This window comes from Marmota marmota, unplaced genomic scaffold, assembly GCF_001458135.2.
Source record: "Marmota marmota marmota unplaced genomic scaffold, marMar, whole genome shotgun sequence".
Taxonomy (NCBI): domain Eukaryota; kingdom Metazoa; phylum Chordata; class Mammalia; order Rodentia; family Sciuridae; genus Marmota; species Marmota marmota.
The window spans coordinates 19,099,334-19,112,898 of record NW_025999853.1 but is presented as its reverse complement, the minus strand read 5'-3'; the positions used below and the strand labels follow the sequence as shown (position 1 = coordinate 19,112,898).

The window sequence follows — 13,565 nt, the reverse complement described above, 5'->3', positions numbered from 1 at the left end:
TCATCACATGTTTGCTAAGTGGAATTTATACCATATCCTCTACTACCGACTTGAGAATAGGTTTCCATGGATTATTGATGAATTTCATAGATAAGGGAAGGAAATTTTATTTTTAATTTATTCTATAATATTGTTTTGTGGAAAGAAAACAAAATTTAAGTTCATACCAAGAAATGGATTGAGTAATATAACAGGCCAAGGAACTTAACGTTAGGTAGAAAAGATATGAGGATCAAAAATACACCATTTTCCTAATGTAATATACATTGCACATCTGACTGTCAACTCAGTCTTAATTGATGATGGTCGTTTGGTGATAGAACATTTTATTGTGATATAGAATTCACTAAAAATGTTCCATTAAAAACATTAAACTTTAATGTTTTCCTTTGTTTGGACACGTATCTAACTCTACAGGCATTAGTTTGGGATGAATATTTTGACTGCATGATGTTTGGCCACAAGTAGGCTTTATTAGCTAGATACATAGTATTTTAATACATTGTATGCTCTATTGTTTTCCATTGTGTAGAAACATGGATATCCACAATATGCTAAATGAAAATTATTATTACTGGAGTTTGAGCTTAGAACTTACATTCCAAATACACTGGTATCAGCATACAATGATTTTTAAAATTTCAGTTTCAGAAAATTTTATATTCATTCTAATTCTGGGAACTACTTACCATTGAACTACCCACCATTTTCTTTTAAAAACCAAGAAATTTTTAATCATTGATATTTTATTATTAACACACCATTACATATGAATTGGCAAAAATAACATGCATGGGAATGAATAATGGCAAATAGCCAAGCATGTTGTGCTATGTAAATACTCATTATCAGATGTGTTTAGTAACTCCTTGTAAGTGGATGCTATTTGAAGACTATTTATTTAGTGGGAAATCCTATGTGTACACTAGTAAAACGTTGTAGGGTAGAGATGCCTTTTGAATTTTAATGTATTCCTTTATGCATTTCATACATGAGAGACATGAGTTTCACAAGAAGCCAAACAATGATGCCATTTGGTATGTTTTATTTTGCTATTAGCTTGTTAAACACAACATGCAAATAATAAAAAGAAACATACATGACTTAGAATGAAAAACAATCCTAGAAAAGAAAAGCTTCATTGGGTAAATATGAAAATTCTTAACACTGAAAATAATTCTTTTGGTGCAGGTGGCTTCATAAATTCTGTTTACTATTTTGCAAAAATATTGGTCTCAAAATATACCACTTATTTTTTAACAGAACAAATTTGAACATAGCAAGATGGTTTGAGCTAAGACAGTACACATCCTTATATATTGAGACCACCATGCTTTTAGGTGCATTAAATTAAGATTTAGGGGTTATAAAACTTGGCTAAATTCCATGCAAACAGTAAAATGTTTTGCATATTATTTGACAGTAGAGGTATAGAAAATAATAAATTTACAAATAAAGCATTGTGTTTGATGTCTATTTGTGTGTGTGTGTGTGTGTCCTTGTGATGAAATAGGCCTGCTTTTCATCTTTTTTTAAAGTGGTAAATGTTTACAAAACATTTTCCCTTTGAACTTAAAACTCATGAAAGTAATGAACAACAACAAAAAATGGATACTCTGAAAACTTTACACACAAAGAAAAAAAAAAACCCTAACCGTAAAGTACTGCCCCAGGATACACCTCATGTAACTGGAATTAGAAGGTATTAATTGACAGTGATTTCATTTGCTACACGTAGACATTCATACATATCAGGTGGCAGATTGGTGTGGGTGAGACGATTGCCATCCAAACGCAGATGCTTGATCTTGGAGTAGGACAATGGCCCCAGAATCTTACAGAAGCTTTTTACTTCAAACTCTGCAAATTAAAGCATAAAAATTTTCAATGTTTCCTTTTAGTGTATTGTCTTGAAACAATCATTTAACAATTCCCTAAGTGTATATTATCAAACAGATGTACTTCTCACTTATATTACGTACTTTTGAATTAGGTACCATTAAAAGTATATTTTAGGCTACTATAATGGCACAACAATATTTAGTAAATTGTAAATAAGGAAGCTCAGGATACTCAATACAACTTTGCAAAGAACAGGATTCATTGATTCTGATGAATAAGGTCTAGAAAGGCATTTACAAATGTGTCTTATTATCAAAGAAATCTTGAAATATTTAGTCTGATATGAAGAAATGTAAATTGATATGGTTGTATAAACAGCCTCACCAATACATGCATCATGGGTTTTACGCATCTGAAAATAACAGATTTAACTAGATGTTCTCTAAAAAATGTTCTAGCAACCACACACCACAACAATGAATCAAAACTGCAAGGCAAAAACCAAATCATGGAATGTCCACCATCTGAGCCAACGTTCTTGTGTGGTTGAAAACTGCTGCAAATGAAAAATTGGTTTAGTTTTTAATAGAAACCAAGGCTATTGTTGGGTTGCATGATTATGTGTGCACATAGAAACTATCTGTGTGCTCCTCTCTATTTAAGCTTAACCTTATCTAGTCTTCTATCTTGTCATTTTCTTTCACTTGCAAATGCTAGTTAAAACAATGGCTTCAGTGGAAACCCAAACCCACCACAGTCTTTTCCCCCAAGATGGTCTCTAAATAACTTCAGTGATTCCAGGATCTTTCTATGATATCTACCTCTGAGAAACTATGGAGCAAAGGAAAAAAGATGGGCACAGACTATGATGGGCTTCTACCTCTGCCACTTATCAGCTGGGTGACCTGGAATACTTAGCTGATCTTCTTGTTTGATATAGCATATGTATCTCATTGTGTTGCATGAAAATGCAAATATGGTAGGTAAAGCACTTCATATAGTTCTTTATACACAAGGAACACTCTTATTTTTTTTTCTTTTCCACCTTACTTCATATTAAGAAGGTTTATGATTAGGCTAATGCTTAGAGTTGCAAGATTAAAATATAAAAAAAAATATTTCGGGCTAAAGAGCTGGCCTTCTCATCTATTGGTTCCACATATTCAGATTTAAACAACCACTGATCAAAAAAATTAGGAAAAAAATTGCACTCAAACGATCAGACTTTTAAGTTGTCATTATTTCCTAAAAATATAGCATAAAAATACTTGATGGAAATTACATTATTTTAGGTATTATAAGTAATCTAGAGATTAAAGTATATTGGAGTGTATGCGTGGATTAGAAGCAACCTCTCTGTTGTTTTACATAGGAGACTTGAGCATATGTAGATTTTGGTATCCACTGAAATTTCTAGAACTGATCATCATAGATGTTGGGAGATATCTGTATATTTGCTTATATTAGACATTACATATAACAGTAGACATTAAACCTTAGAGAACCTATTTATACTATCAATAAGTGGACAACTAATATGCATGATTACTACCTGGCAAAATAATCTAAGTTGAAGAGAAAGATGCTAGGATAAACTTCAAGAATACCTGACCAATGCCAAGGATAAAGAAGGAAGTAAAGTAATGCTTGGGTAAACTTTTCAAATGACTACCATGTGCTGGCACTTTGGTTTCTACCTCAATGTGGCACTGAGTAACCTTTGTCCTTTCTTCTGTAGGTCATCTTTCTTATCTCTCTCACCGGCCCTTCCAACCTTCATTCATACAATGGATAACCAGCAAATGTGCCTGCATTTTCATCCTTCTGTCTCATTTCAGAGAAAGAAGTAGCCCTGTTCTGGTGGCTAATCTCCACCCACTAAATCTAACGGATCTCTTTATTCATCCAAATTTCTTGATCATTTTGATCTGTGAAAATATCCTTCCTCCTAACCCCAAATGTTTAAAATGTGGAATCCTGTATTGCTACATAAAGAATTCCACACTTGAAACAACTATAGAAGCTAAACTATGTTAGCTCGATTGTGTAACATGTGGTGGTTAAACAGTACCAATCCTTATTTTCCAGATACAATAAGGAAAATGGTGTTTGAGTTGGTACCAATGGTCTCCTTCATGAAAGCCCCCCAGCCCTACTAGAAGCTACAGAAAACTGTTTAAGAATTACCATGTAGTCATAAGATATACTGTAATTTTCTGATAGCAATATCTTTATCCAGTATGACAAGGAGCCAATTTTCATTAAATAAAAGGGATTAACTTCAATACAGTATTTGCAAAGACAACTGCTGTATATGCAAATTAGTGTTCTCTATCTGATTTTTCATTTATAAAACCTGACTGGTGAATTGTGATTTTGTTGTCTGAAAATATCTTGTTAATGAATAGAGCAAGAATGATGGATTTTTATTTCCCACCAAAATCTATATTACTTCAATTGAAAATGCCCCAGAAGACACAAGAGGATTGGGTCAATCTCCATCCAGAAGATAGATGAAAAATAAAATATAGCAGCAAGAGAAGAGAAGAAATCCAAAGAAGGGAAGAATTTTGTAAAAGAAAAGGTTCTCTTACTATACCATTTTCAAAGATAAGGAAATTCTAAACTTTATTTGCTTTATATAATTTTTCTTCCATAATCTCCCTCAGAGTCCATTGGAACACCTTGAAGTCCACACACACCATAACAGAGATAAGAGAAGTAGATGATGGTCTAGGTTAACAGAGTAACATGCTCAGTCCCAAGTATAGTGCCAAGGAAGACCATGAGAGCACATGACCTGAGGTGCAGGTCATGTGAGAGAGGGTTAAAAGTCTCTGCTAACTGTATCTCTTCTGAACTTATTTTTTCCTCCCTGAGCTGAATCTTGCCAGAAAATAAGTATAGGAAACAAATTTAAGTCATAAAGTAATTAAATAATAACAGATAAATATTGAGAGTAATATAGCAAGATAATTAACACAGAATATTAAATTTGATAAAATTTCATATTAAATTCCTTTGTCTTAACTATTCTTCATTTTCACATTCCAAAGAAAGTCTAGAAAGAATTGGATATTCAACTGAGTTAGAGATCTTATATTTTTTAATTAGAGGGATCTTTTGTTGATATTTTAATTCATTTCTATTAAATATAGTCAGAAGCAATATTTTTTTGCCCAGCTTAGGCTTTGAAAAACTTCAGATTATACAAAAATCAAACATTGGCACAACTTTCTACTTACTTTCAAGTTCATTGACCTCCAGGTAATAGTTTTCAAGATTTTCATTAACTGTGGGTATGCTCTTAAGTTTATTATAAGAGAGATCCAGCTCCACCAGAGATGATATATTAAAAGAATTTCCAGGTACTCCACTATCAGCCAGCTCATTGTGAGATAAACGTAGATACTGCAGCCCATTAAAACGCTTGAAATACTCATCAGGGATGTTGTTGATCTTGTTGTTGTCTAGGTAGAGTGTTAGAAGAGATACTGGGAGACCAGAAGGCAGTTTCGTCATCTGATTGAAGCTCAAGTCTAGGTACTCAAGTGACTTCAGACCTTTTAAGGCTGCTGAGATGGCATCCTCTTTGAGCTGATTGTGTTGGAGGTGGATGAAGGTCAAGTTTACCAGTCCCTCAAAGGAGCCAAGTTTAGAGATCTTGTTATGAGTAAGCTGCAGATCCTCGAGTGATCTGGGGAGTGGGCCCACAGACTCTGTCAGATTGTTGTAGTTGATATGCAGCTTCTTCAACTGTTTCAGTTTAGAGAACACTTTTCCTTTTATCTTGGAGTTTTCCAGAAGGTTGTGATCTAGAATGAGCCACTGCAGATCAGTTACGTTTTCAAAGGCCTTTTCATCGATATGGTCAATCTGGTTATTCCTAAGGTAAAGATACTTGATTCCAGGGGGCACCATGGGCACACTTTTCAGTTTCAGCTCATCGCAGTACATGGCGGTTGGGTAGCTTTCAGGGCAGTTACACTCTGGTGCACAATTTGGTGATGATTGCCCATAAATGGATAAAGGGAAATCATAATCATAGTACTGGCCACTGGCACCACTAATTAATGCCAAGACGAGAGTAAATGCACCTAGCTTCATTTTCAGCAAATGCCTTGAATCCTAAATAAGAGTGGAAACATAAATTGTTATATAATGCTATGCTTTCAAGAAAAGAAAATTCAATTTGCAGTGTGCATTTTGTTGTATTAGTTGTCCAGTGCATCTAAAAATAGTGTCTTTACATTTTTTATTTAAGTATATGATTAGAGGTGTATGGTTACAACTTTGGGGCAAAGAACAGGTTTCAGATTAGATGGCATACACAGGCGCCCCCTTCTGGGCAACCCACAGATTACTTTTCTAGTTTTTCTCTTTTGATCCTCCCTTAATTAAATTAGTTTCTTCAAGAGGTTGCTGGGTGATGCTCATTGACCACAATGTCAGAACACTGCTTCAGAATATCTCTCAAAACAAGAAGAAATGAAAATTAGAAGACAATTGTAAACTTCATACTGTACCCTATCATTCAACGTCATTAAAATGTCTCATTAAGAAGATCTTTACTGGGAACATGGACAATCTGTGGTTTTCCCAGGAGACAGCAATTCTTATTACATTTGAGGTGGAAGGGGAAGGGGGTACATTCCTTTAAAAGTGTCTGGTTATTGTTGGTTCTGAAAGGGGGAAATAGAATTCTTGGTCTGGGTGTTTATTTACATTATTTCAAGTTTTGTTTAACATTCCATATTTTCAAACACATTTCAAAACTATTCTAAAACTAATATTTATAAAACAAATGTTTATTAGAGAAATGTTAAATATTCTAAGAATTCTTAAATCTAAAAAGATTTCCAAGTGGTAGAAAAAAATATTTTCCAACTTTCGAAATATAGTTCTTTTTCCCAATAACTCATAAGTTGTCTATCTTATTCATGACAAAATTTAAGGTGGCATGATTTGATTATCTGGATTGTAGTGGCCTCACAGAGTAGAAATGAGAAAGAGGTGAGGATGAAGGAAAGTTTGTTTTTTTAATGCTGGCATCAGGAACCATGCAGGAAAGAATTAAATTAAAAATAAAAAAAAAATTTAAAATAATTTACAACTGTTATCTTCTCATATGAACATATTTCTAGGATGATGCTCAGTAACAAGGAGGTCAACTGTGCAGAAAAGTGCAGGTTTAGCACTTTAGGAAAAGGAAAACTAGATATAAGAGTTGGACTTCTATAGACTAAGGAAAACTGGTAGCTCTGGAAAGAAATCACTAATGTGAATAGAATCCACATTTCAATATACAGAATATCATATTTTCCCATGAGATGTATGAGACAAGATTTTGGATCAAGGTAGTTTGGAACAAGTAGGATTTGGAGGACTGAAGAATTCCAAACATGTTTGCTTTAATTTGGAATCATAAGGAACTTATGTTAGCTGATAAAAACATTTAAAAAAAGCTATTAGAAGCACTTAGGTCACTAATATCAGATGTAATCAGATTCTTGGTAAATTATTCCCTAAGATTGTGATGGAGTCATTTAATTCAGTGGACAGGACTTGGCCATGATGATCACATAACTAGAAAGAACATGCTGACATGTTCCTGGGCTTCTTTGTAAGTTGCAGTAAGTTAATGCTACAAAGATAAGTCTAGTTTCATTAATAAACTTCTACCTCATTTTAAATTGAGTATCCACCAGCACAGTCATGGTAACTATAATGTGAGTTTGGAGTAGTAACCAAAAATGCTTCCAATTTTTTTGTCAGAGTAAAAACCAGGGCTCTGAATTCAAAGAGAGTTTGTAACCCATATAATGCCTCCACTATGAGAAAAATCACACTGTACTTTTTTGCTCCATTTTTTTTTCAAATACCTGTGGTTATAGAGGAATTTTTTTCCAAAAATAAATCATTTCCCAGAAATTCTTTAAAACATGTTCCTTAAAGCATAGATTCAACATAATCCAAATTTTTAAAATTCACAAAATAGGAAAAAAGCAATCTGTAAATCCTTTAGCTCACATTTTATAACACAAACTATTGATGGTGATTTGTAACAAATTATAACTATGTCTATATCACAAAACATTTTGAATGCTGATTGAAGTGACCTTTCTATGCTCCAATATTAGGTTCCTACAATACTAACATATATAACTCATTAGCCTGAAGAGCAAACACTTAATTTCCATTCTTTCACAGTGTCTAGTTTAGCTCTTCTCTCATCCTAACCTTGAAACATTTTGTCACTCCCCTTGCCAATCAATACAACCTAAACATTTAGAAAACACAATAAACAAAATGAGAAAGTAAATGGTCAGAACGGTGGGTTTGCATTTGAATAGCCATCATGGCAAATCTGTTCTGAAATTTTTTTTTTTTTCTGTTTCTGTTACAATAAACACTGTCCCAAACAGTAAGCATCCCCTGGGCTATAGTTAAAACAGCACTTACCTCGATTTCTTGACACTGCTTCCTTTAATTCTTAAAGCAGATGCACTGGGACAAGAATCCACCAATATATGCTGTAAACTCTGTCGGGAAGGAACTGGCTGCCAGATTCTTAGTGATACCAGAGCTGAGGAGGGTGGGGGGGACCAGCAGAGTCACTGCAGTCTCTGAATGGAGTTATGTCATTGTGGGGCTCTTGTGGTGTGGCATGTTAACACTCTGCTCTCTAACGAAGTGCAGGTGGACGTGCTGAGCAACCACAGCCCAGCTCATTCCCTATGGAATGAGGGAGAGATACTTGCTTAACTAGCTCAAATACCATTGCTTTTAACCAGGACTTGAGTCCTGCTCCAGATGAGGCAACTCAGTGAGAAAGTGTCTTTTAGAATCTTTACTTCTGTGGCTGTGGCAACAATTAAGTGTGATTTGTTTGGCCAACTATTATGTTCATCTAAAGTTCTCATATATCATAAACAGAGCAAATAATTTTGAGAAAATGCAAATCAGCATCAGATAAACTAATACCTTCTTGTTCATCACTCTGGGAATCTATATTGATTTACTTGGACTAAATTAAACTTTTGTTAAGATGATAACACATTAGTTTTTAATGTTTGCAAAATGCTTCATAACCACTCTAAAACAAATGACAAATAACAACATTTTCATTTAACTTCTTATGCAAAGGGAATTCTTTTTATGTTATTCAGATCTGGAACTAATCAACAATGTCTTGCCTGTTTCTTATTTTGTGGATTTCCTTTAGGAATTCACCCAAAACCTTACTTGCAGAGAATATTCTGCTGCTTAATGCCAAAAGAGAATTTAAAGAACAGGGAAAAAAGTATAATAAAATATCAAAAGGCAATAATCTTTCATTCTGTCACTCTATGCTAGTGATGTTTTCCTGAAACCTAAAAGTTATTTAAAGATGTAATTTCCCAAGTCCTGGTTTGATAGGTCTTTCATTGTCAGTTCCTGATGCATGCTTTTAGTAAAGAAGAGGTCTTCTCAAGTTCTTATCTAGCTCATTTTTTATTATATCAGCTGTATTTATAGGATTTTCCCTTCAAAATATTCACTTTCTCATGTTCATAACAGAACATACAACAAGGTACGTTAATATTGGTTTCCACATTGTAAGTTTCTTTTTTCATTTTAAAATAACAAGAACATTTTTTTAAGCTATAAGACCTATGAAAAGTTAAACTCCGTGACCACTATTGCATTTATCAAAAAAAACAAAAAGAAAAAAGAAAGAAAGAAAATCCGAATAAATGCCTTATATTTGAAAGAGATCAATTGAAAAACAAAATAATCTTTTTAGTAACTCATGGAATTGTAACATGATTTACAAGCACAAAATTTGACTTATTTTAAGGAAGTTATTGAAGGTATAAGTTTTATAATAAAGGAAATAAATTTAGAAGGAATTAGGTGGGGAAAGATACTCTAATCATACAACTAAGTGGTCTTGTTATAAGAGGCTTGATAGAGCAACTGCAAACATTAACTTTGAAAGTATTGAATTCTATAATCTTAGATCTTTTTTTAAAGAAATTCCAGCTCTTTATGCCTTAGGAGTTTTCTTTATAAAGCAATAAATATTTTGTGATGTATTTGTAATAGATTTTTAATGCATCAAACTCAATTTAGACCACTGTGAAACTGATACTTTAATTATGTGCTTTGTAAATAACTCAGTACTATGAAGCTGATAAATTGATTAACTTAGCACATTTTAAAGCATATTTTCTAAGTTTATCGGAAAGAAATAAAATTAATTTCATGACATCTTTATTATGTTCTATCATTTTTCCTAGTTTTTTTCACATATGTCATATTTAAATTTCATACTTTAAAATTTCTCATAATACATTTTATTTCATATTTTCAGAAGTAGAAACATTCAGAGAGCCTAAGTAATTTGCTCAAAGTCACCTAACAAGTGAATGGAGGAATTTGGAAGACCAAAACCATGAATATTTCCACCCATTGGGCAAAGGGTGACCAGAATGGAGCAGAGCCAAGGTAGTTAATTCTATAGTTTAAAATATTTTATAGGTATTCTTTATGTTGAAAAATGCATAAATATTAAATGGGCAATAAATTTTAAGAAAAGCCAAATGTTAACTAAGTGGTAACTTCCCTGTGCATCCCACAGTCACGGGCCAGGGAACAACCACATCCACACTTCCCAACTTTTGGGTGATGTGTGAACTTTCCATCCTGGCAAATAGAATTCACTGTTTTTTGTTTTTTTTTTTTCCGAGAGCAGGTGTTAGAGGTGAATCTGTTTCATGGGAACACAGAATAAAGTGATTGGGCTGTCTGCCTCAGTCTGGCTACTAGATTCCTTGTCACTTCAGACCATCAAGGACACTGAGGAACATCATAACTATTTAACCCACCTCATTCTAACCCAACCCTGCACTTTCAGAGCCCTCATACCACTTCTGCTCAGGTTTTCCCTTTGCCACTGTCATTCTGCTGGAGATGGGCTTGTCCCAGGCCGGTTGGTAAATGGAAAAGGTGGTCCTAAAACAGGAAAGTAGTAAAGAACCCAGGCTGTGTGGAACAATAGACCAAGTTCTAAATGTTCTCATGAAACTAATGAATGGTTAAAAAAAAATGTATAATCTTGACACTTTGATGTCTACATCTTTACAGTGTGTAGGATGAGTTATGAACATCAATGCTTCTGGTATCAAAGTACCCCTTTATGTATTGGGCCTTGGCTATAGTGCTTAGCAAGATATAAGTGACTAATACTTCTATATATATTCTATATGAAATGAACCTCAGAGATCATCCATTGGTGATTAAACAAATTCCCCAAAGTTCTGTTGCCATTATGTTTTTTCCATATGTGAAGAGTTAATATGCTTGCAGTGCTCCATCTGAACAAACTGAGACGTTCTTTCTCTTTTTCATGGATGGATGGTATTGCTTCCCTACAGTGTGTATATAGAGATACATGAGTGTATATACAGACATCACTTATCTGAGAGCATGGAGTAATATGAAATACCATGATAAGATGATAAGTCCTTGTTAGAGAAAAAAAGTGCTATTTTATTATTTTATACATTGGGATTTCAAACTCAAATTTTTGTCTTATTACAGATTTCATAAAAGCACTTTGTTTTAGTGTGTTTGGTAAATACAGGGTAAAAAATATTAAAATTTTGAATATATTTGGAAATTTCTTTTGGGGGAAAAGAAGAAATTAATGTTCTAGCACAGAGGTCACTGTGTGTGAGAGAGATACTTTTGAGTGTGTGTGTGTGAGATATATTTTTATTTTTACATTTATTTATATACAATGCTTATGGTTTCACACCCATTTTTATATAACAGGAAGTTGTGGATGTTTTTCTATTTCATTAAATATTCTTCTTTAATGTTATTGTTATGTGCTACATGAAGTTATGCTACATAGGTTGTACCATAATGTAGTTGTTGGTTTTCAATATTAAACACTGTTTTATAATTTGTAAAGCATTAACACAGATCATGGAATTTTATTCTTTAAATTGGTTGTACATGGTCTATCTATACCACTTATTTCAGTAGATTTATTTTAAATGAAAACACCCTAAGTGGTTTATTTTCAAATGAGATAATAAAGGAATTCATTTTGATTTGTTCTTTCCTCAAATTAATATGACTGTTCTTAGCTTGAGCATTTTATGAACCATGAAAGTGTCTTTCATCTGCATAGTGTTTATCCTCATATAACTACGTGGATTTAAACTCATTCTATGATTACCTCCATTTGTCTTGATACTGGACAAGGATAGTTTTAGAATTTTTATTAATAAAGTGTCTTTTGTTTTTACTAATACATTTGCGTTATAATTGTAAGGTAATATAAATACAATATACTGCAACATTAAACAGCACCCCCTGATATAAGTTAAATGTGCAATGATCCCTCGCCCACCTGGCTATTTAATCCCATTTTCTAGAAGGTATCCCTTTTCAGATTTCATTACTTAAGAAATTTTAGACATATGACATATACACCATAGAATTTGATTTCCTTGACTTTTCAGCATGTAAGGTAGCACGGATAACTCAGCCTTCAGATACATTCACTTAGGTAGATGCATGATCACTAGTCTGTTTTGGGGAGAAATAATCTCTCCTTGCATTCTCTTCCTCACTTCTGCATCCTGAATTTTTCACATACAATTCATATATTACATATTTTGCTATTTCAATACATATAACTCTACATCATATTTTACATATTTACAGAGTATGACCATGTGGGTATCTCATAACTAATCTATGCTCTCATTCAATGGTAACTGTTACAGTGGTTTCAAGGACTTTGAGTTTTCAAAATTATTTCATTATTATGGCATATAGTACTATAATGAACACATTATGTACAGCAATGCAATATTGCTTTAGGGGAATTCCAAAGGTGAGAAGACTTTCTGGAGAATGATTTATACTTATTTTAATATTTTGTAATGATTCCTTATTTATTTACAGAATGTTCTGATTATTACCGATCAGTGGTACATGAGACACAGTGTACCATTTGATACTATAGAACATTCATTCTAGAAAATTGAACATGGCTATGTTTAGAATTTTTGAGATCCCATTTTATTTCCTAAATAATTTCTGGTAAAATTAATAATTTATTTTATTTTTGCTTAATATATAAAAATTATAGGAGTTCAGTTTGATATTTCAACATATGCCTACAGAAAGAAATGATCAAATCAATAATTAACATTTCCCTCTTCCCATCATTTCTTTATGTTTGGAGGCTTTCAGTCACTCTTCTCTGGAGTTTATATAATAAGTAATAGGTTATTATAAAGTGTGGTCATCCCAGTGTGCTGTAGAATGCTGGAACTTATTCTTTTTATCTGACTGTGTTTTGGTACCCATTTTCCAACATCCCTTCATATCATAGTGGAATATTATTAACTATGAAGAATGAAATCCTATCATTTACAGAAAAATGGATGGAACTGGAAGACATGTTTTCTGTGAAATAGTTCAGGTAGAATGACAAGTTCTGCATGTTCTCTCTCAGACACGAAAGCCAACCTCCCTTCGTCACTACAGAACTTTAGGTTTATAAGACCTTGTAGGATCTGAGAGTGTATAGTGTGTGAGCTCCTTGTTACCATTTTCTTCCTCCTTTTCCTTGCACTTCAATGTTCTGCCCCACCCTGTGCCCAGACTGTTGCTACTTCAGGGCAGTTACCATCTGTCTTCTCTAACTGAAAGGCTCA

At 33.3% G+C, this 13,565-nt stretch overlaps 1 protein-coding gene across 1 annotated transcript; it reads right to left on the bottom strand.

Moving 5' to 3' along the window:
* Positions 1 to 1,470: 1,470 nt before the first annotated feature.
* Lum (lumican) lies at positions 1,471 to 8,594 on the bottom strand. The gene is made up of 3 exons (XM_015482947.2): positions 8,305 to 8,594; positions 5,088 to 5,970; positions 1,471 to 1,860 (listed from the first exon to the last, which is right to left on the bottom strand). The coding sequence occupies exons 2-3, from the start codon at positions 5,947 to 5,949 to the stop codon at positions 1,706 to 1,708; spliced, it is 1,017 nt and encodes a 338-aa protein (XP_015338433.1). The 5' UTR covers positions 5,950 to 5,970; positions 8,305 to 8,594; the 3' UTR covers positions 1,471 to 1,705.
* Positions 8,595 to 13,565: the final 4,971 nt, after the last annotated feature.